Source organism: Pteronotus mesoamericanus, unplaced genomic scaffold, assembly GCF_021234165.1.
Source record: "Pteronotus mesoamericanus isolate MK-2021 breed Mesoamerican mustached bat unplaced genomic scaffold, CSHL_Meso_final scaffold_54, whole genome shotgun sequence".
Lineage (NCBI taxonomy): Eukaryota > Metazoa > Chordata > Mammalia > Chiroptera > Mormoopidae > Pteronotus > Pteronotus mesoamericanus.
Genome location: NW_026555321.1, coordinates 1,783,015 through 1,803,576, shown reverse-complemented (window position 1 = coordinate 1,803,576; position 20,562 = coordinate 1,783,015). Strand labels below are relative to the sequence as shown.

Sequence of the window (20,562 nt, the reverse complement as noted above, 5' to 3'; positions counted from 1 at the left end):
TTCATGTGGATGGCAAGGTGATGTCAGGAAGGTGTTTTGATATTGCATGTCTAGAAAATAGAATGTGTGTTGATACGCAGCAGCTAAGGGATGGAATGGAGTGGGCAGCTCTTGGTTTAGCTGATTCATCATCCATTCCCTCTTCTTAGGTAGAGAACTTTTTATTTGGGAACTGCTCTCAGCTCCTGGCTCCCAGGATGAGCACATGATCCAGAAATGGCCAATGTGCTGCCTGTTCTGGACACAGTGTTTGCTTAGGGAAAGGAATGTGATATGACCTGGGCCAATGACATGCCTCACTGGGAATTTTCACTAGAATTATTGCAAAAGAGTCAAGTTTTTCTTCTCAGGTTACAGATGTAAAGGTCTTCCAGAGCAACCTTGCCACCACATCAAGAGAGGCTGTCTGAGAACTTACAGGAGAAAGCAGAGCCAAGGGGAGGAGAGATGGTATCCTGATGACACCATTTGAGCTCCTGAATCCAGCTAAGCCTGAATCCATCTGCATCTCTGGGCTTCCTGTTTAGTGGATGAAAATATTTTCTTTCTCTTTCCCATACACTAATTTGGGTTGGGTTTCTATTACTTGCAACCAGAGCTAATTCCGGTGTGTTGAAATATTTTTGTACTTATGGGTAGATAGCTGCTGCCTCAAGTGTTTCCCACCCCACCCAGCTGCCCTGGGTCCTCCTTTGGGACTTTCGTTTAGATTATCCCAGGATCCAACAACTTAAGAGTTAGTACCTGGTGCATCCAGGGGGCCTCCAGAAAGCCTTCCTTAGCAATATGGTCAGTCTTGGTTGGTGCCCTGTTCTAGGCAGGTTGTTAAATGTTTTAATATCATCTGTGACACCATCCACAAAAATTCAGAGGGATGGAAAACTTTGTCCCCATTGTGGTCATATTCTACTCACTCCCCACTCCCTGCCATGCTCGCTTCATGGTCATTTGGTTAAATTTCCTCAAGCTCTTCACCCACTTGTGCATCTTTTGTGTCTATTGCAGTTGCTATTCCTTTCTCTAGAATTTCCTTTTCTGTTACTCTCAGTTGAACTCCTCCTCCTTTTACAATTCAGCCCAGGGAACCAAGTCCAAGACAGAAATGCCACAAGTCAAAGTTGCAGATAGTAACTACTTCTATGAAGGAGAAGGAGAATCTAAGCTAAGCCATTAAGATATTTTTGAATTGTGAGACATACACACAGAAAAGCAAATTAGATATATATGTTTAGCTCAACCCACAGTTGTAAAGGCAGCATTCATAACCAGAATCACGGAGGTGAGGAATGAGACCATTGCCAAAGACCCAGTCATAAATGCCTCTTTCCCCCTACTGGTAACCTCTTCCCTGGCTTTTATGGTAACCAGTCCCTACTTTCTGTTATGCATCCTTAAACAATATATTTAATTTTGTCTATCTTTGAATCTCATACAATCATATAGTATGTATAATCTTGTGCCTGGGTGCTTTCATTCAACGTTATGCATCTAAGAATCATCTATAGACTTCCATAAGGCTACATTTATCCATTCTCATTACTGCATAAAATTACATTACAGAATGTACCACAATTTAATTTATCCTACTGCTGACGGATATTAGGTTGTTTCTAATTCAAGTTCATTATGAACAATGTTGATAAGAAACCTTGTACATGTCTTCTAGCACACGTGTATATGGATTTCTCTAGGTTTCATACCTAAACATGGAAAACCAGAGGCATGAGTGTATGTGTCTTCAACAATTCTAGTTAAGTTAAATTGGTTTCCAAAATGGTTGTGCCAATGTACACGATCTAGTAGTGTATTGAAGTTCCTGTTGCTCTACCTTTGCCCACACTTGATCACTGTTAGACTCTAAAAGTTTTGCAGGTGCAAGGTGGACCATATCAGCTAGATTAGCAGATGTAAGGGTGTCCATGTGAGGTGGACCAGCTCCAGTTTTGTAATTGTATTAATGGAAAATCTTATGAAGTGATCAAGTACATATTAACGAATTGACTTGATCCTTGCCAGTATTGCAGGGAATGTCCCAAGAATTAATAGAAGATTGTGGCTATCATTAAGGTCCTCTATATTCTATATTGTCATACAAATTCCTTGCACTCCTTCACGTTAAGACCTGCCGCATGCCTGTGGCCTGAATATTCTCTATGATAACCCTTACTCCATCCACTGCATAAATCCAATTAATCTTTGGGGCTTAATTCTCATTATCTCTCGTGCTTAGAGCAGTGCCTGTCATATGATAGGTACTTAAATAACATTTGTAGGTTGAATTAAAGAAAATATTAGCTGTATCTTTTATCTCCTAGATCATCTTTCTCAAAATATCTCATTTCTTTTGAATATACTAATTATGAAGTCCAGGCCCAAGTGGAATGTGAAAACCTCCCTCCTTAAAGTCTGACTGTGAGATGTGGTGGAACAGGCTCTGAAATATATCCAAAAGCCACCTCTTTACCTATACAGGAGAAATGCCTGGCCATTGTGCTTCACAAGAGTGTTTTCCTCCTCTAAACTGATAGGCACCACTGCGTTCTACAATGTGAAAGGCAAGGGCTATAGAGAGTGTGTCCATTCTATCCCTCCTCCCACCAATTTTACAAGTGGGGTAATTAAAGTTCAGAGGTGAAAAGGCTGGGCCAGGTCAGCCAGGCAATCAAGCAGTGGAGGAGTCAGGATTAGAGCAAGCTCCCAGGGCAGCGCCCCTCCTCCCCTATAGCCCACCCCCGAGGCTCCAGCTCAAACTGCAGGCTATCAGAAACCCTGGAAGTGAAGAAGTGCTTTATGACACATCAGTATTGCATACTTTAAAAAATGATGCCTTAAGATATAACATTGGTCTTGACATACCTTTAAAAATATTAATTATTTTAATGGCTATCTCAAAGAACTTTCATGGCATAGACCACAGGGGTTACCCAGGGATGGAGCAGTTGCCTGCAGTTCTCAAAAAACATGCAGTCATGCAAAATCTTAAATAACACTGTCAATATCTATGTGGTGTTTCACAGAGGACTACCTGAACCTTCAGCAACATCCTTGCTGTAGATCTTGGAAGTTTTTGTCCTGAGAAGTTTGGTCGATAAATGCAAGCTCTGGTCACAATCAAAATGAAAGGACCAGAGACAATTTCTGGAAAGTAAGGGAACCCATCACCTCATATCGAAATTCAAAAGGGGAGTCACAGTGGAGATGTGACTTCTGGCTTCTGACTTTTGTTGGTGAATGAGGGCTTCTCCAAAGGTGAGTACCAACTGCATTTCCTTGCCCAGTTCTGACATTGTGACCAGTGACATGCATTGGTAAGGTGGAAGCTGGGTGCCACTTGTAGTGGGAAAGGGTTATCACAGAGCAGAAAGACACATCATAACTGGACATGTCTGTGCTGGAGTATCCTCACTAAGGTGCAGGGATAGTGGCTTCCTTACTGGTAGCTTCGCCTTCATTCTGTATTGAGCTAGATGTGCTCATGTTGACTTGATCACTGAGGCCTCTCGTGACACTGTCATAGGATGGTGGGAAAGATGTGGCCGATGCAGTTTCAGATTTATCTGGGAACACGCAATTTTCATTTTCCATGAATGCATCATCTGTGAGCGATGCAACCTCCTCCTCAGCCCTGGGCACACTGGGCGGTTTGGAGGTTGTCATGGAGCGATGCAGCATAAAACTGCGATAGGCCTTTTGAATGACAGTGGCTGAAATGTCTTCTTGCTTCCACCGGAGGGTGGTGGCTATTGGTTCATAAGATGCTTTTGAAAGATTAGTTGCCATAAACTTCTCCTCCATATTTGCCTTCAGAGAATCCAACTCCCCAGATTCTCCCAGAACATTCTTGGTGAAGGCAAAAAGGATGTCCAAACAGTGGATCTTATCTCCAGGGACCAATGGCAGATCCATTCGGATTAATATATTCTGATTGGGTTTTGGGATTCGCAAGGGGCCAGAGAGGGTGTCTGCAAAGTCTGAGAGAGCAGAAAAGGTTATAAACTGGGTGGCCTCTGGGTCGAACTTCTCCCAAGTCTCATAGAACATGTCAAAGTCGTCCTCGCTAAGGGGCTCAGTGCTCTCCTCTGTGGCCACGTTGAAGTTCTCCAGAATCACTGCGATGTACATGTTGACAACAATGAGGAAGGAGATGATGATGTAGGTGGTGAAGAAGATGATGCCCACAGCTGGGTTTCCACAGTCTCCCCGGGAGCTACTATTGGTGGGCAGATTGGGGTCACAGTAGGGGGGCCCGGTGTTGAGGATGGGGCTGAGGAGACCGTCCCAGCCAGCTGACGTGGTGATCTGGAAGAGGCACAGCATGCTGTTGGCGAAGGTCTGGAAGTTGAACATATCGTCGATGCCAGCTTCCCACTTGACATGGGGGAAGCTGGCCATGCCGAAGATGGAGTAGATGAACATGACGAGGAAGAGCAGCAGCCCGATGTTGAAGAGGGCAGGCAGGGACATCATGAGGGCAAAGAGCAGCGTGCGGATCCCCTTGGCTGCTCGGATCAGCCTGAGGATGCGGCCAATTCGGGCCAGGCGGATGACTCGGAAGAGCGTTGGGGAGAAGTAACTTTCAAGTGATACAAGAATTGCAGAGAACACCAAGCCTTTAAAATAGAGGGGAAATGATCTAATTAGTACTCCCAACCATGAGCCCTGACACAGTTGGCTGTGATCACACTCCCTCATCTCAGCTCCAGATGAACCTCCACATGGGCAGCTCTTTTCAAGGACTCTGGGCCCTCTGAGCCTGGTGCAGTGGTTGGCATAGAGTAGGGTCCCAGTAGGTGTTCATTGCATAAATCCTCTCTCTCTCAAGTAAGTCTCACCTTTCCTACCATGTTCTTGTTTTTCCTTCTACCCAAAATATCTTCTTCTTAGTCAACCTCCATGGTCAAAACCCTATCTTCTGTAGCATAGTTCAGCTGGAAGTGATTGCACCATAATTCCACATGTACACAGTCCTTTATCTGTTTCTCTCTATGACACAGACGCTGCTCTTCCCTGAGAATTTAGCCTTTGGGTCATGCCTTTTCCTCCACCCTTGCCCTGTTCTCTGTGAAGGCCAGGACCCCCCTGTGATTCATCTCCTTATCTCCTACTGAGAAGATGGACCAAGTTTCTGGCACATGGTCCTGTGGATAATTGTACAGAGCCTGGTATTAATTATAAGGGGGCCTGAGGAGTTTGGCAACTTGCTAACAGCTACAGCAGAATGGCTTTGAATGACCAGCTGTCTGCATAATGGCTTTTATTTGTTTCTTTCATTTCCAGCTGAGTTTGAACTCTCTGTTAGGGTCTGGAGATGGGCTTGTTTAAGGTCAGCTACACACCCACCACCCCAACTAGGAAAAAAGTTGGAAAGATGAGGAATGCATATGTCTCCCTATTGGGTAACTAACTTGAAGATTTGTAATGCTTGGTTTTGGGGAACTATGGGGCCGATCGGAACTATCCAAGATTATGCAAGGCCTTTAGATAAGACATGATTCAAAATCTCTTAGGGCAAATGGTGAAGGGCATGGTAGCAAGCTCTCTGTCCTTGCCAGGGTTCCCTCTTCTCCTACTTGCCTTTTATCATATGAACATGGGTAGTCACAAGAAGTGTTGGACGGAGGAAGGAGATGGGAGGAGACTTGGGAAATAATTATAATTTACAATTATGAAGTCTTAATGGAAGCCCCTCTCCTAAGTCCACTTTAACTGGGACATTTTTCCATAGTGTGGGGTACATTATATGTCTGTATAATTTCCTCAGTTTCTGCCAGCCAACTGGCCCACCTCTACTTCAAGGAAGAATGAGTGTTCATACCTGTAACATTTAGATACTCAATATATGTCTTGCTGGTGGGAAGGAAGAAAGGAAGAGAGAAGGAGAACAGAAGAATGGACAGGTGGAATCTGTCTTTCACTTGTTTTCTAGTGTATCTCTGAGTGATTTCTGCCCCGTGACTGGTATTGCTGTGCAGGTCACAGGAACTGGTAGTTAAAGTGCCCATACACAGTATAGAATTGAGTACTTTAAGTATATTTTATTTCTATAATCCTGGTATGGGAAGGCACATAAGCAAGCTGCTTTCTCTAATATAATATGAAAATGGATTTTAGAGTCTGTCACTTTGGAAGGCGAACAAACAAACAAACAAACAAACAAAACAAACCTCCCATAAAACCTAGCAACAACAAGAAAATAAAACAAAATGAAAAACAAAAATACATTAAACTCTCCTCCCCTGCCTCCCACCCCAAACAATCAAATACAACCCAAGGCTATATTTCAGCACCAGGTTAGGGAGATTGGTTAAGTGCTGCCAAGTTGTATTTAGATGCTATTAGCCTTTGATGGTAAATCAATGGTAAATTAAATCTACAATTATGCCCTTACATGAAAAGCAAACAGGTCGTGCTATAATAGGTCAGAATGTATTTATAATGCAAAATAAAGTTGGTGTGCTGGGATTTGGCCTTTATAGGGCCAAACTTTGGCTAAAACACACAAAGGCCAGGGAGAGTCCCTTGGATGTTGGTGAGAAACTGCTAGTACATTAGAACATTAGCCTGGTCTAAATTCAGCTCCACCATTTACAAACTGTGTAACTTTGCATAACTTTATTAATCTCTGAGGCTCAATTTTCAATGTATAAAATAAGGATAATAGCATTCCTTTCACAGGGTTGCTGTGAAGATTCATAGAGCCCAGCCTAGTGCTCAGAACTCAGCAAGCAGTCAATTACTGAGGCTCCATTTTCCACTTTAGCCTCTGACTCTTTTCATTTTCTCTGAACACCTTTGGCCCCACAATACTGGGCCTGTCATTCAACAACACCCAGGCTAGACCATAATAGCATTGATCTCTTCGCATTGATCCCTTGACTTTTCTATCACTCATACTCCTTAAGTGGAGAGTTATATAGAGATTTAATTCCAGACCCTTGACTTAAGAATCTCCTTTGAACAATCTCCTCTTTGACTTATCTCACTCAGTTGGCAACCCACCTCGTTTTCCAAAGTGTATTTTATGACTTGCTTCATATCACACCACCCACTCTCTGATTTGAAGATCATAAAAATAAGGCCCCCTGGAATCTCTGTCATCTTAGGTCCTTAGGAGGAACAATAGTTCCCTCTCAGCCCCCAAAGTTCTGGCGATGACTGTGTCCCAGGAGGTACCTGGAGACATTTCATGACACCATGGAGAAGGCCAGTGGAACCTCTCCATTTGCCCTAGAGGCCCAGGGCCATTTTAAGTCTACTACCTTTGGGAGGCAGCAAATACTGGGCTCCTGGAACATATGGTGTGTTTAAAAATATTGTTGGTTGTCCCCTTGATTACAGCCAAAATAACCCCAAGCAGAGGCTGGGCTTCCACACCACATGTGATGCCCACTTACTCCCAATGGAGAGGATGACGACAATGAAGTCAAACACATTCCAGCCATTGGTGAAAAAGTACTGCCTCAGGGCGAACATCTTCATGACACACTCGCCGGTGAAGACGGCCACGAAGAACTGGTTGATTTTGTTAAGGACTTTTGTCTTTTCCTCACTCTGATCATCCGTCTCCACCATCATGGTGATCATATTGAGGCAGATGAGGACCATGATGACGATGTCGAAAGTTTGTTTGGTCACAATGTCAAAGACAAAGCCCTGGTACTTGTTCTGAAAAATCAAGAAATAATATGTCAGGGCCTTTTGGCCAACATAAACTAGGCATCTGGAGAGGCTGTGTTTTCCATAGGCAGGTTTTTAAAGTCTGTCTCTTTTGTCTCCCTCGCAATCCATGTCCAAATCGAAGCCAAGTCCTGTCCAAATTCTCACTCTTAGTTAATTTTACCTCGTCATCTCAGTGTGAGTCCTCATTGCCTCTCCTGGCCTCATGAAGTCACCAGGCACTTTGTCCTTGTCCATGCTCTTCCCTCCACCTGCAACACCCTTCCAGCCTGTTTCTTGGCTACCTAAATCCCAATAGTCCTGAGCGATCCATCTCTCTTAAGCCCTACTTCCTCCTGAGAGTTTTCATTAATCATATTATCCCACATTGCCCCTTCTTTGGGTTCCCACATCCTTTATGGTCAGTCTTCAGTTCTAGCATTTCATGTATGCTTCTCTCCTTCTCTACAAGACAATGAGCCTAATATAGGGGCCATATCTTATCTAACTTTGTGTTCCTTCAGTGCCTTGCATGGAGCAAGAGTTCAAGAACTGCTTGCAAAATTATTGATTTGAAGATAAAGTTAGTACGATGGCGCAACTTATTACTGCAAATGTTCTTTGTATTTCTGGGGTTGTGCAGATGTCTAAGCAAACGCAGCTACAGAGCAGGGGGTCAGGTCTTGGTTGTTTGCATTCTTGGAAAGAGGCAGAATATCCTGGATAACAAAGAGATCATCCATATTTGGCTATTTTTATGGTGTTTTTAAAAAGCTCCTACTATGGCCCTCTAGTTTTTCCTGTGCTGTTAATATCACACTGTTCTGGGACTGCTTGAGCTGAACTCCATTCTTTACCCCCGACCTTCTCCTGAACACTTCTCCTGAGCCCTGTGCAGCTCACCTGCCTTGATCTGCAAACATCTCCTCTTACTCAGTGGCTGCTTGTTTTTCCCCACCACATGTACTCCAGGGCCAGGAGGCAGGCCTGAGGTCCTTCTTGTCCCCACTGTCACTTCTAGACATTTGCTCCTCCTGTGTCTTGCAAAGTCTTTCCTCCTTAAAGCTTGTGTCATCTAGCTAGCTCACCTTCACCTCATTGTCATTGCTGCCATGTACCAACACCCTGGTCCCTCTGCTTCATTACTGATGAGTGAATCACTTGGCCACACCTGGCCACTCTAAGCTATTATGCCTTGGTTCCTTAGCTAAACATCCAATGACCTAGTTTTTCCTAATTCAAAGAAAAATCTCCCTGAACCTCACCCTATTCTCTCTCCATTTTCACAGCAAAATTTCTTGAATCGTGTGCAGTTTCTCATCCATTCCTCGATCCACTCCAACATAGCCTTTGTCCCTACCCTGCCACTGAAATGGTTCCTGCTAAGATCACCAATGATCTCTGTAATGCTAACTCCAAGGACACTTGTTTGGCATTGCTTTACAACCCTTCCACCTTGAAACCCTCCTTTCTTGGTTTTCATCATGCCTTATTTTCCTGGTTCTTTTCTTGACCTTCTGGCTGTTCTGTGTGAGTCTTCTTTATACAACCTTTAGGTGTGAGAGTTCCTAAGAGTCTCAGTCCTAGGTACCCTTTGCTTTCCATACTGTTCTTTCCTCCCTGGCAATCTCTCAAGCCTGTGAATTATTGTGTGTGTGGTTTTTGCTAATTATTTTCCTAAGTCACTGGACTGCAATTTCCATGAGGGCAGGGACTTTGTCCATCTCACTTCCCACTCTATCCCCAGTGTCTGCATATGACCTGGCATGTGATAGATGCTCATACGTAGATGAATGAAAGGATGACAGAACAGATATCCCTGTTACCCACACCTTCAATAAAATCATAAAGCCCCTTCACTAGGGTTTGATTAAATTTGATTATATGCAACAGGCACTTAATAAATGTGTACTATGTGCAAGACTCTGCATGAGTCGCTCTGAGGGAGGAAGAGAGGAAGCTGTTAGGAGTCTCACCAGGCAGTTCCCAGGTGCTGCAAAGCAAGCAGAGATGAGAAGGGCCAAGGCTGGTTCCTGTTTTCCGCTTCGGGGTGGGGATGCTACCCTATCGGGCTAGAGCAAAGAATCAGACCCAAGTGGGCCTGGTTCTAGCACAACTGCTGGCTCAGACCTTTTCTGGAGTGGGAGGAGTGTTGCTGAACCCGCAGCAGCTTCCATTTCATCACTGAAAATGTCAAAAACAAAAACAAAAACAAAAAAAACCCAAACCAAAAACACAAAGCCGGTTCATGGCCACGTGACTTCTAATTAAACAGAACAGGCAAGAGCATTGCTAAGTTCCAGGCCTCGATTTGCTCCAGATATTCAGATGCTGAGGAGTGCAGCAGCTTGCTGGCTGCTCTTGGCTTTCTCTGTGGGCAGGGATCACCCCTTTGCAACCCTCAGTGCTCTCAGAAATGATGAAGTGGGTGACTGATGGTGTGATATTATAGAGCCTATTATTTTCCTATAAAGTAGAGTATGTGAAACCTGCTTTTAGTGATTTCCCTAGCAAAGAATGCTATAGAATAAAATCTCTCAGTCTTGTGGAAGCCTTCGTCTTTGTATGGTTGAAACATAAGATTTAGAACCTGGGCTTCACCAGAGGTTCTAAATCCCATGATAAGTGGCATGCATGTGCATGTGTGGCAGGTCCCTATGTCATCCAGGTTGGCTGTGCTATGACGTGGCACCCAGGCAGCTGTGGGGCAGAATGTCCGTGTCAATGCTCTGCTTATCTGACCAGCATGGCACGTTGGGACTCCAATGGGAAGAAGGTGGGCATTCTAGTGTCAATCATCGTGTGCCAAGGAAGCCGGACCTGAGAAGGTAGGTTTTATATGGCAGAGGGCATTTCTCTTTTTCTTTGGGTTTCTTCCCTGGTTCTGGACTTTGAGGAGGACAGGTGACCAGACTTGTGCCACTGTGTGGTAGATGCCAAGATATTCCCTGCTATATGGATGCTGACAGGTGCTGCGATGGGCCGAGGCCTCTGGGCCCTGGATGGAGGGCAGCCATGTGCAGTTGCCTCTGGGGCCTTGCAACGTCTTGTTGGAATGTCCCAGCTCTGCCCCAGCTATGCTGAGGGGAACCAAGGAAAGAGTATTTGCCACTCTTGGGAGAGAATATTAAGGACATAGCTATGCTCCTACACTAAAGTTAGTAAAGTATGGATAGTTACTTAGTGATCCCCTTCCCCCATCCTAAGGGATGGTGAATCGCAGGAACACAGTTCGACTATGGTCTCACTTCTCTTATCCATGTGAAGAATCTCCCCCACTGCCAACTTTGGACAATCGTGCTGTGGCTTAATTAGGAAAAATGGCGATTTTGCTGCAGGTCTTCCTGACTAATCATCCCCTTCCACCCCTATTGTAGTACCTGGAGTTCCACCATGAGGTTGCTACCTTTGTATTAAGATAGTGTTCTCTCCATGGCCCCTTTTTGGAATGCAGCCCACCCTGTCCCAGGGAAATTGTCCTCCTTCAGAGGAGGAAGCTAGGGTGGCCTGTGGGATTGGTTGATGAGAGGGGAGAAGAAGTTATAGAGAAACTGAGTATTTGTAGGAGAGTGTTCCAGAAACCACCATGATTTTTCCAAAGGTTGTCCCTAGCATAGAAAGCCTTGGTGTCTGGCTCAAATGTGGATCCAACATCAGTGCAGCCTCCAGTTAAAGGCCAGTTGCTTGTTTCTCAGTCAGTCTGAGGAGTTTCTTCCTGTCGCCCTGCCTTGACTCCGATTGGCTGGGCTCCGCCTTTCACCTGTATATTTAATTGTGAGCCTGTTCCTGACCACTGGATGGGTTGACAGGGATACTCAGTGAACGCTAAGGACTTTCCCTCAGGCTGACACAAGCCCAGTTACCATGATTTGGGAGGAAACCTCTGCCTCTGCAGTGGTCTGAACACGCCTTCATTCCCTATTGTAATGCTTCTTGTCAGAATTGAGAACACTAATAAATTTATGAATGCTGTTTCCAAGTAAAGTGTGTCAAAGGGCATAATACCTTTTTCCTCCATAAATGTTTTTTGAGACTCTGTGCTCGTGAATATTTCAGTAACTTGCGCAAATCCCATGCCTTGATCGAGACATCCTAATGTATGTCTTTCTAATTCATTTAGGGAAAGGCCTGTCTCTTTGTGGAAAGTCCTTCACCTCTGCCCTTGTGTGGGGAAGGGCTACTGGGATTGTGCCATGGGCAGTGCCTGTAGTTTTTTTCATAAATGTTGCATCTTCACCACAGAAAGGTGATATAAAGGGACAAGATACCAATTCTATTCACTGGAGTAGGTGACTCAGAAAGTCTTTGAAGAGATTCAGCTGTATATCTCCAGCCATGTCTCCACTCCCAAAGCTGTCCCTCCATCTCCATCAGGGGCCAGCCAGGGGCCTCGTGCTCCTTCTGGCAGAGGCCTGAGAAGAACTTAGATGAGAGGCTTCATGTCTGCTTTGGGCGCTGCACTGAACAGGAGAATAAAAGGGCACGTCTCTCAGGGGCTTTGTGAATAAAGAAATCAAAGTGGAGCGTGGCCCTACATTTTGATCTATCTTTAAAAGCTAGAGTGGGATAATTTTTGGTTTCTGTTGTGCCACCTGATCATGATCTTCACCAGCCCAGGATCCAAGTGGGGTTGGCCTTTGGCCATTTCCTCTGTCGAGCTGAAATGTTGGCTAAGGCTAGAGGTCCATTACAATACAGGTCATAGGGCATAATTGCACAAATGCTCCATCTCACGGCTCTGCGCACCCTTACTATCCCTTAGCCTATTCCACTCTCAGTCCTGTGCTTGAACCCTAAAACTGTACTTCCCCGAGCAGTTCTCTCTGGAGTAACTGCAGAAGACACATTCATGCCATAAGACCAGGGTTGCTTCTTTTAGATTTCTCATCCCGTGGACCTTGGAATGCTCAGTACCTTCATCCCAAAACTCAACCCAAATCTCCTCCTCCTCTGTAGGGGGCACTGCCCAGACCCCTACTTGGTACAACAGGTCGGGTTCACAGACACGCTATGCTAGAGGGAAGCTCTGGGGCTCACCAGGGGCCGGGGGATGGGCTTCTGGGGCTTCTTGGAGCCCAGCTTCTTCATGGCGTTGTAGTACTTCTTCTGTTCCTCCGTCATGAAGATGTCCTGGCCCCCTAAGTGCAGGAGGGGATAACACACACCACCTGTTATTAAACCACAGGAACCTCAGGGGTACCAAAAATTATGCTGGAGGGGAAAGACATCCCAGTTTCCTCCCCTGTCTGCAGAAAGACACACCAAGGTCAGGATCAAGCTGTGTCCTGCCCGGGTGCCACAACCAGGGACAGAGCCAATGGGACTGAGCCCCAGCTCTGACTCATTGCCTGGTATCTGGAGCAGGGCTTGTTTCTCGTCTCCAGGAACCTGGAAGTGCTGCCTGGATGAAGGTGGGGAATGTTTGGGAACAGGACCCAGGGAGAAGGTACAGGTTGGTTCAAACCTGAGCCTTGAATCCAGCCTGCTCATGCCAATCAAATCCACTGGTTTCTAGAATCATACTCCCTGCCAGGGGCAAGGGCATCCTTCAGGGACTTCAAGAACAAAGACCCTGGGACCCAGTCCCTTAACCCCTTCCTGGAGAGGAGGAACTGAGTTACAGTTCCTTATCCTTATTGCCTTATCCTAGGGTCCTTAGAGAACCCTTGATTGGTACTCTGAAGGCCCTGCCAGCTGCACTGCCATGTGCAGTTACAGCGCTGAAAATTACACCATTGAAGATGCCTTCCTCCTTTAGAACTGGATGTTAGCTTTTTTTCAGGACCCTTTGAACCTCCTTCCTTCAACTCCTCACCTTCCATAGTCTGACAGAATTTTAAAGCCTCCCATTTCAAAAGCATGTCTGTATACATTAGTCTGCAAATGCTGGGGGAAAGGGGCTGAGGTCTGTGGGGTTTGGGAGATTTCAGAAAGTTTGCGGACACATAGGACTTCCTGGGAGGACTGATGAGTCCCGGGTGGGGCCACACTGAGAAGTCTGGACAAGGAGTTAGCAAACAGAGTTTCTCGCCCCAGCTCGATTGCTGGCTGACCTCATTCTATTCTCTAACATGGCCATCTACATGTCTGGGCTGGCTGAGTTCCCTGGCTGTCAGGAGAAAATATTGTACAGATGACTGCAAAGCCTTTGAGGCACTGAAGACACGGAGCAGTGCTTCACAGCTGTCTTGCTGGGTCCCTCCAAGTCTCCCACAGACCTGTCTTGCCCCATCTCGTTCCTAGAACCCTGGCCAAGGACTTCCTGCAGGTGGGATGCCTGCCCCACTAGATTGATATTCTAAATTATAATAGTGACACTTCTCCTTTAGTGGCCATTATGTGCTCAGCCCTAAACATGGTACTTTTTGTGCAGAATTTTATTTGCCTCTCACTAAAATTGTGTGAGTAGGTATCATTAACCCCATGGAAAGGCTGGCAAAACCAAGGCTCAGAGAGGTTTAAAAAAATCACCAGCATTAGCCATCCAGCAAGTGGTTGAGCTGGGAATGCAAACCTAGGCTTGTAGGATGTCAAAACCAATGCTGTGCTCTCAAATCTGTGTCATGATTTCACCACGTGACCCCCCTCTCTTTTCTCTGGATCTTGGTGTACACAAATCTAAAATGGCGTCCTCTCTACTTCAGGGGTATAGAGGGTATTAAATGGAAGAATAGCATGAATACATTTTATATGTTTAATAAAAACTTGAGAGGTTGTCTGGGATTGGGCTCCTGTTCACTGGAGTCAGGGTCCATGGAGGCAGCCCGGGATTCTGCCAACACAGATGCTCTGGCCCTTCCGGAGGCCTCCCAACTCGGCTCTCTGCATGCCCGGACTCCAGACAGAGGCAGCACATGCTGGAGCCCTTTCTTTCCTTGTTGATATTCCCCAAGGGGTCACCTGGGACACACCCAACACAACTGATTCCAGCTAGGAGGACCATGGCACTTTGGGAGAGAAGATAGGGATCCCAGGCAAGGTTGGGGGTGGGGTGCAATGCTGACACAGAGAAATGCAACTCTTCCAGCAGCAGCCGAGACAGCAAACAGAGGTGAGGGGTGCAATGAGAGGGCAAAGGTTGATGTTGGTGTCAAAGGTCAAAACTGGCCTCCTGGTCAGGCAGGGGGAGCTGTGAGTAATGTTGGCTTTAGTCATGAGGCCAGGGGTCACCGCTGAAACACCTTAACCCCACTTATCTTTTTCTTCTGTTGATTGAAGTTGTCAATTATGACCCCAACAAAGAGATTGAGTGTGAAGAAGCCACCGAAAATGATGAAGATGACGAAGTACAAGTACATGTATTTGTTGTTCTCCCACTTGGGCTGCAAGGTCACCTGTGAGCAGACAAGGTGGGGGGTGGGAAGAAGGGGGTGTATTAGTTTTTGTTTACCCCCAAAGCCAACCCCAAGACAAGGACCTGGCACAGGTGGTTTACTTGGGAGGCAACCCCTGGAAGTAGGAACGAGGGAGGGGGAGGGTAAGCAGAAACGGGAGAGAAACGATCACTGCGGGCAACTGGTGCTCCATCCTGCGGGGGCCATCTAAGGAATGGTGTAAAACACACCTCAGGATTTGGCCTCCAAGAGACAGAGAAGCTGGGGCATTTATCCACAAACCCCCAAAACTTATCTGTGAGGGTTGCCCCTGGGCACATGCAATTGCTCGCACTTGGGGCAGGAGCTGCTGAGCCAGCTCTGAAACACTGAAGAAATACTTGTATAGTCTCAGAGGATTGCGAGTGAACTCAGAGGTGAACCAAGAGGATGGCAGGGCATGCACAGTGTCTGCCACAGCATTATGGGTCTTGCCTCATCTCTCCCCTCCACCTTGCTGACATGACGGCACCTGAAATTCCATCTCATCCCTTTGTTCTAGCCCCTACCTCTGCCCAGGGAGTGCCCTCACCCACAGTTCTTTATCTAGAACTTTTCTGGAGCAGAGGAAGAGCTTCAGAAGCCTGAGGAGGGTGCACGGATGGAGAGCAGTCTAGGCCGGCTTAAATAGCCAACAGTGAGCCAGCTGGTCACTGCTCCAGAGAGGGATAGTGCCAGGCTTCTGGGTGGTCCCAAGCCCACCTTCACTCCAATTCAAATAGACTGATGTGGGTGGGACACTTGGAGGGGAAGCCAGTAGGTGGGCTGAGACTCACCCCTCGGGCATCAACAGCAGCATACATGATGTCCATCCAGCCTTTAAAGGTTGCCTGGAAACAAGAAGCATAGGTTACTCAGTCTCTGCCCATCCATCTACACTGGGCTCTGTTTTGATTCACTTATTTGTTCTTCTCGTTGAGCGTTGGCTTCCCTGGAGCCAGTTCTGATAGTCTCTGTATCTCCCAGGGCAGAGCACAGTGCTTGGCACACCATAGTTACTCAGGGATTGTTTGTCAAATGAATGCATGAATAAATAGTGGAATGCAAGGACTTGTGGGTAACTGCATGAAAAATGTATAAGCAATTACATTAACACTTGAATAGATGGAAGACTGAGTGAACAAGTGGATGAATGCAAGGGATGAAGAATGAATGAATGAATGAATGAATGAATGAAAGCATGAATGTGGTTGAGTGTCACCATCACCAGCATTATCTATCATTACAACTTGGAACATATTTTATTACTCTTTAAGGGTAATTTGCAGAAGACTGCCCATGTGTCTATACCATGCCTAGTACAAGTAGTACTAGTAGTGAATTCTATCTCATTACCTGATACAATCCCATGGCAGGCTCATCCTTCTATTCTAGTCTATTTCCCACATTCATATAATTGTAGCACTGGGAGATCACACTCATTGGTAAGGCCCTCTGGCCTCATGTTCAGCCTGAGTGCTACCACCTACCCAGCAGCTCCTGAAAGACCCCAGTCCCTCCATGTTACAGAGCAGCTAAAGGACTCACCACCTGCAGAAGTGCGAGGTAACCCATTGCAACATTATCAAAGTTGACCTTCATGTTGACCCAATACAGGCTGCCAGTATTGTTTTGAAGTCTACATTCAGATTCATTATTCACAACAGTATAAGGCACAAGAGAAAAGCCTTGACTGGTGGTGTTGATGCACCTCCAAAACGTCCCTGAAAAGAAGTTCATGCCCATGATGCTGAAGATGAGCCAGAAGATGAGGCAGACGAGCAGCACGTTCATGATGGACGGGATGGCGCCCACCAGGGCATCCACCACCACCTGGGGGGAAACGCAAAAGGACCTGGAACCCCACCAATGCTCCACCCCTCTTGGCTGGGTCCAGCTGCTTTCTACACTCACTCAGGCTGCTGCATGAGCCAGTGGCCTTTGGAAGCAAGAGAAGTGGGTTAATTCAGGCTCAGAAGACAGAGAGAAACTGCAAGGCTGACGCTGGGTTTAAACCTTCTCTAGGCTTCTTTCAGGACAACTTTCAGGATCTTCCCTCAAGACTGAGCAGGTGGGTGAGTTTACAAGTACACACATGCTCATTTAGGGCGGTGAGGGTATGTGTTGTGCTAGCACATACAGACTTCTAGCAACTTGCTTTATTTTCCTTAAATACAACACATGGACATGGTGTACAGAATGCTTTGGTTAAGAATCAGTGACAACCTAAATCCATATTCACAAACTTCCCTGTTTGTAAATTAGAAACCTGGAGATAAAATAAATATCAAACTATTTCAGCCATAAGGGCCTGGTGTTTGTGAAGGTACAAGTTCATTTTAAAAGTCCACTTTTGTTTTTGAAGATCTGATATTTTCTTTGAGTCAGTGATGGAGGAGGAAGGCAAAAACCCCAGTTTCTGTACCAGGAGACTTTTGTAATTATGAGGAAGGGGCAGGGTTAGCAGTCCCATGTCCCACCTCCCCGCAAGGCAAGAGTGGAGTTTGTGAGCATTTCACCCTGAGGAAGACAGTGAGGGCAAGGTGAGAGCTGATGGGGATATGTAAGGAGAAGGATGGATGAAAGGGAAAATGACTGCAGTAGGTTGGAGAAAAGATGTATTCTAGTAGGTGGTGGCTGAGGTGCTGAGTGGATGATGTCACTGCATTTCAAGGGCGTGGCAGAGAAAAGGCCATTTGTTGTGAAAAGATGAAGAGCTTGGGATGTTGCAAATATTTTGGCAATGAGGTCATCCTGGCAGAGGGGGAGGTTGGGGTAAGGGGCACTTGTGGAGCCATGAAGCAGGACCACTAAGAGAAGAGAGATGTGAGTCCCTGCAGACATGATATTGGAGGTGAGAAGGAAAGAAAGGCTCACAAAGGGACCTGAAGGGGAACTGGGCAGGTCAGGACACTGCAGTACTGCCAGTGTCCAAGCCGATGGGAGTACCTGGAGCTGACTTTTGGAGGCAGGGCCTGGAGCTCGGGGTCAGGGGTATGGGGGGCATCATCACGTGGGGAGGGGTACCAAATGTTGCAGACCTGAGCCATTTGGAGATAGGTCTTACCCGCATGCCTTCAAATCGAGACAGAGCCCGCAGTGGCCGCAGGGCGCGGAGGGTCCGAAGGGCTTTGATGGATGCCATATCAGAATACTCCAGGATCTTCGCTATGAGGCTTATCAGTGAGATCTGAGGGCAAGCAGAGAGCAAAAGCATCACTCTAGGACTCCAAAGGGCAGGGTCCTGGTGGGAGGACACAGGGAATCTCTCCCGCCCCCTGCTCTGTCTACATCATCGTCCTGACTCCCACCTTATTCTGGATTCCAGTGAGAGTTCTAGAGAGAGAGTCCAATCCCTTTCCTTTTATTAACGACTTCGTTCATCACTTACCTGAGACTCTGGGAAAGAAAAACCCCACATGGCCAGCCCATGGTATGTAGGTGGCCAAGCTTCCAGTGTATCGGATCCACCTTCCCAGCCCCTTCTAGAAGCACCAGTTGGGCCCCAACCTCCTTAAAACTTTGACTTTCAGAGACTTGGAGTGGTGAGGCCTCTTCATAAGGGCTATGTGAACATTCATTGTGAGGAATATAAAATTAGTTTCTATTGTATTTCTTTAGAAAAGCAAGGCGGAAAGTGTCCTGGTCTGAGTGGGATCTAGTTTTCTCTTGATCCCCGATTTTTTATTTTTTGACCTTGGGTCAGCATCTTATTAGTCCAGGTTGAACTTTAACCTCTGTGAAATGAGAGAGTCAGACTAAGAGAGCTCCAAGGCCCTACAGGTCTGTTCTTCAGTCCGAGCAACTGGCATGGGTCCATAAGGTCCAGCTTTGGTAGACAGCTGAGACCCTGTTGGTCTGTTAGTTTTTCAAAGAATTGCAAAGGACACCAACTGACATGGAAAAGTGGTGACACCTTCCAGGAACTCTAAAAGTGCCAGGGACATACCATATGCATAGGCTTGAGCTTGCTGGAGACTGTGAACCAATGCTGGGAAACCCAGCTCTACCATGACTGGTGGGCTGAACTCGGGCGTGGCTAATCTGGGCAGTAAGATGGGGATGTACTTCGGAATTTCAGAACAGGAGGCGTTTATAGGCGGGTTCTAGTGCCTCTAAAGATGCCTATGCTCAGCATGGGTGGCATATTCCACCAGGATAAAGAACTGGCATGAAAAGGAACCCCTTCCTTCACCCATGCAAGGCTCCAGACACCAGCAGGTGGCACCCAACTGCGTGGCTCACAGAGGGCAGGAAGGTTTGAGGCCAGCTCCAACCTGGACCCTATTTAGTCTTTTGCTCAGCACCCTAGGAAGGGTGACTCATGAGCACCATCTGCAGCGGGGGCAATCACGGGCGGGGACCTCTCCATCAGAGCCCGCCCACCCCAGCCCAGCTCCACTCCCACCACTCAGGCGATGTAGCTTCCCTGGTCTCTGGGCTCCTGTATCGCACCCATCTCATCCTTTCTCTACTGCAAGTCTGATTATGATCATGTCTCTCTCTGACTCCCAATCTTCACCGGTGCTTAGGATAAGCTCCATACTCCTTAGCCTGTATGATACAGTCACAGCCCACTTTTCCCATCATAATTCACCCATATTTTCTACCCAAATCAAATTGTTCCCTAAATGCACTCATGTCTGTGCCTTTGCTCAGGGTCATCTTTTAACTAAGATCGCCACTCTCCTCTGCCCCCAGTCCTCCTGGCACCTCAGTGCTCCTTCTCATTTTAAGCCCTAAACCTAATGCCACATCTTAAACGAAGATTCCTAACCACATGCCACCCTGGGTGGAAGCAGGCTCATGTCTCTGTGTCCATAAAATACTAATTATTTCCAGCAGTGCTCACCATGCACCCCCTTATAACATGTTTATTTCTCCCTGTGTGTCTTATCTTCTGGAATATTGAAGCATAAACTCTTGGAGATAGGGAGTTTTAATTTATTGGCTTTTATCTCTCCACCAGCACATCATAAGTCAATCTTATATTCAATAGTTATAAATAAACATTTGAGCAATTGAAGAAAAGACAGAAGCATGTAGGGATGAATGGGAGGAAGGAAAGAAGAACAGCTGGATGGAAAGCTGAGGATGGTTGTATAGAAAAATGAATTAAAGGACACAACAATGAATAGTGTATGTATAGATAGTTGAAATGAAGGATGGAAGCAAGAAACCAAAGAGGAAAAATATGGCATAGTGGATGGATGAGATGGAGGAGGGATGATGAATGAATAAAATGACTCATGGATGAATGGAAAGGTGAAGAGTTGGATAGAAAAGATAAATAAGAGAGATTAGAAAATGGATGAAAGGTTGACTGGATATATTAATGGGTGGGTGGATGGATAAATGGATGGATGGGTGGAAAAAAGGAAAGATAGGTGGGTTGGTGAAATGAAAAACAGAAAGATAGAAGAACAGATGGATAGAAGGATGCCGAGACAGAAGGAGGCTGGGATAGGAGGGGCATGAATGAGTAAAAAGGTTAGATGATTGAATAATTATACAGAAGGATGGATCAAAAGATGGGAAGACAGGACTGAGGACC

General features: G+C 46.2%; 1 protein-coding gene across 1 annotated transcript in view; it reads right to left on the bottom strand.

Annotated features, from left to right (window-relative positions):
* Positions 1-3,405: 3,405 nt before the first annotated feature.
* The window catches only part of SCN10A (sodium voltage-gated channel alpha subunit 10), a 76,888-nt gene continuing 59,731 nt past the window's right edge, over positions 3,406-20,562 (bottom strand). The window contains exons 21-27 of the mRNA XM_054595491.1: positions 18,076-18,198; positions 16,557-16,841; positions 15,806-15,859; positions 14,853-14,990; positions 12,694-12,798; positions 7,395-7,665; positions 3,406-4,610 (exon numbers count right to left, since the gene is read on the bottom strand). Coding sequence (XP_054451466.1) covers positions 3,406-4,610; positions 7,395-7,665; positions 12,694-12,798; positions 14,853-14,990; positions 15,806-15,859; positions 16,557-16,841; positions 18,076-18,198 — 2,181 coding nt within the window. The remainder of the gene's footprint in view (positions 4,611-7,394; positions 7,666-12,693; positions 12,799-14,852; positions 14,991-15,805; positions 15,860-16,556; positions 16,842-18,075; positions 18,199-20,562) is intronic.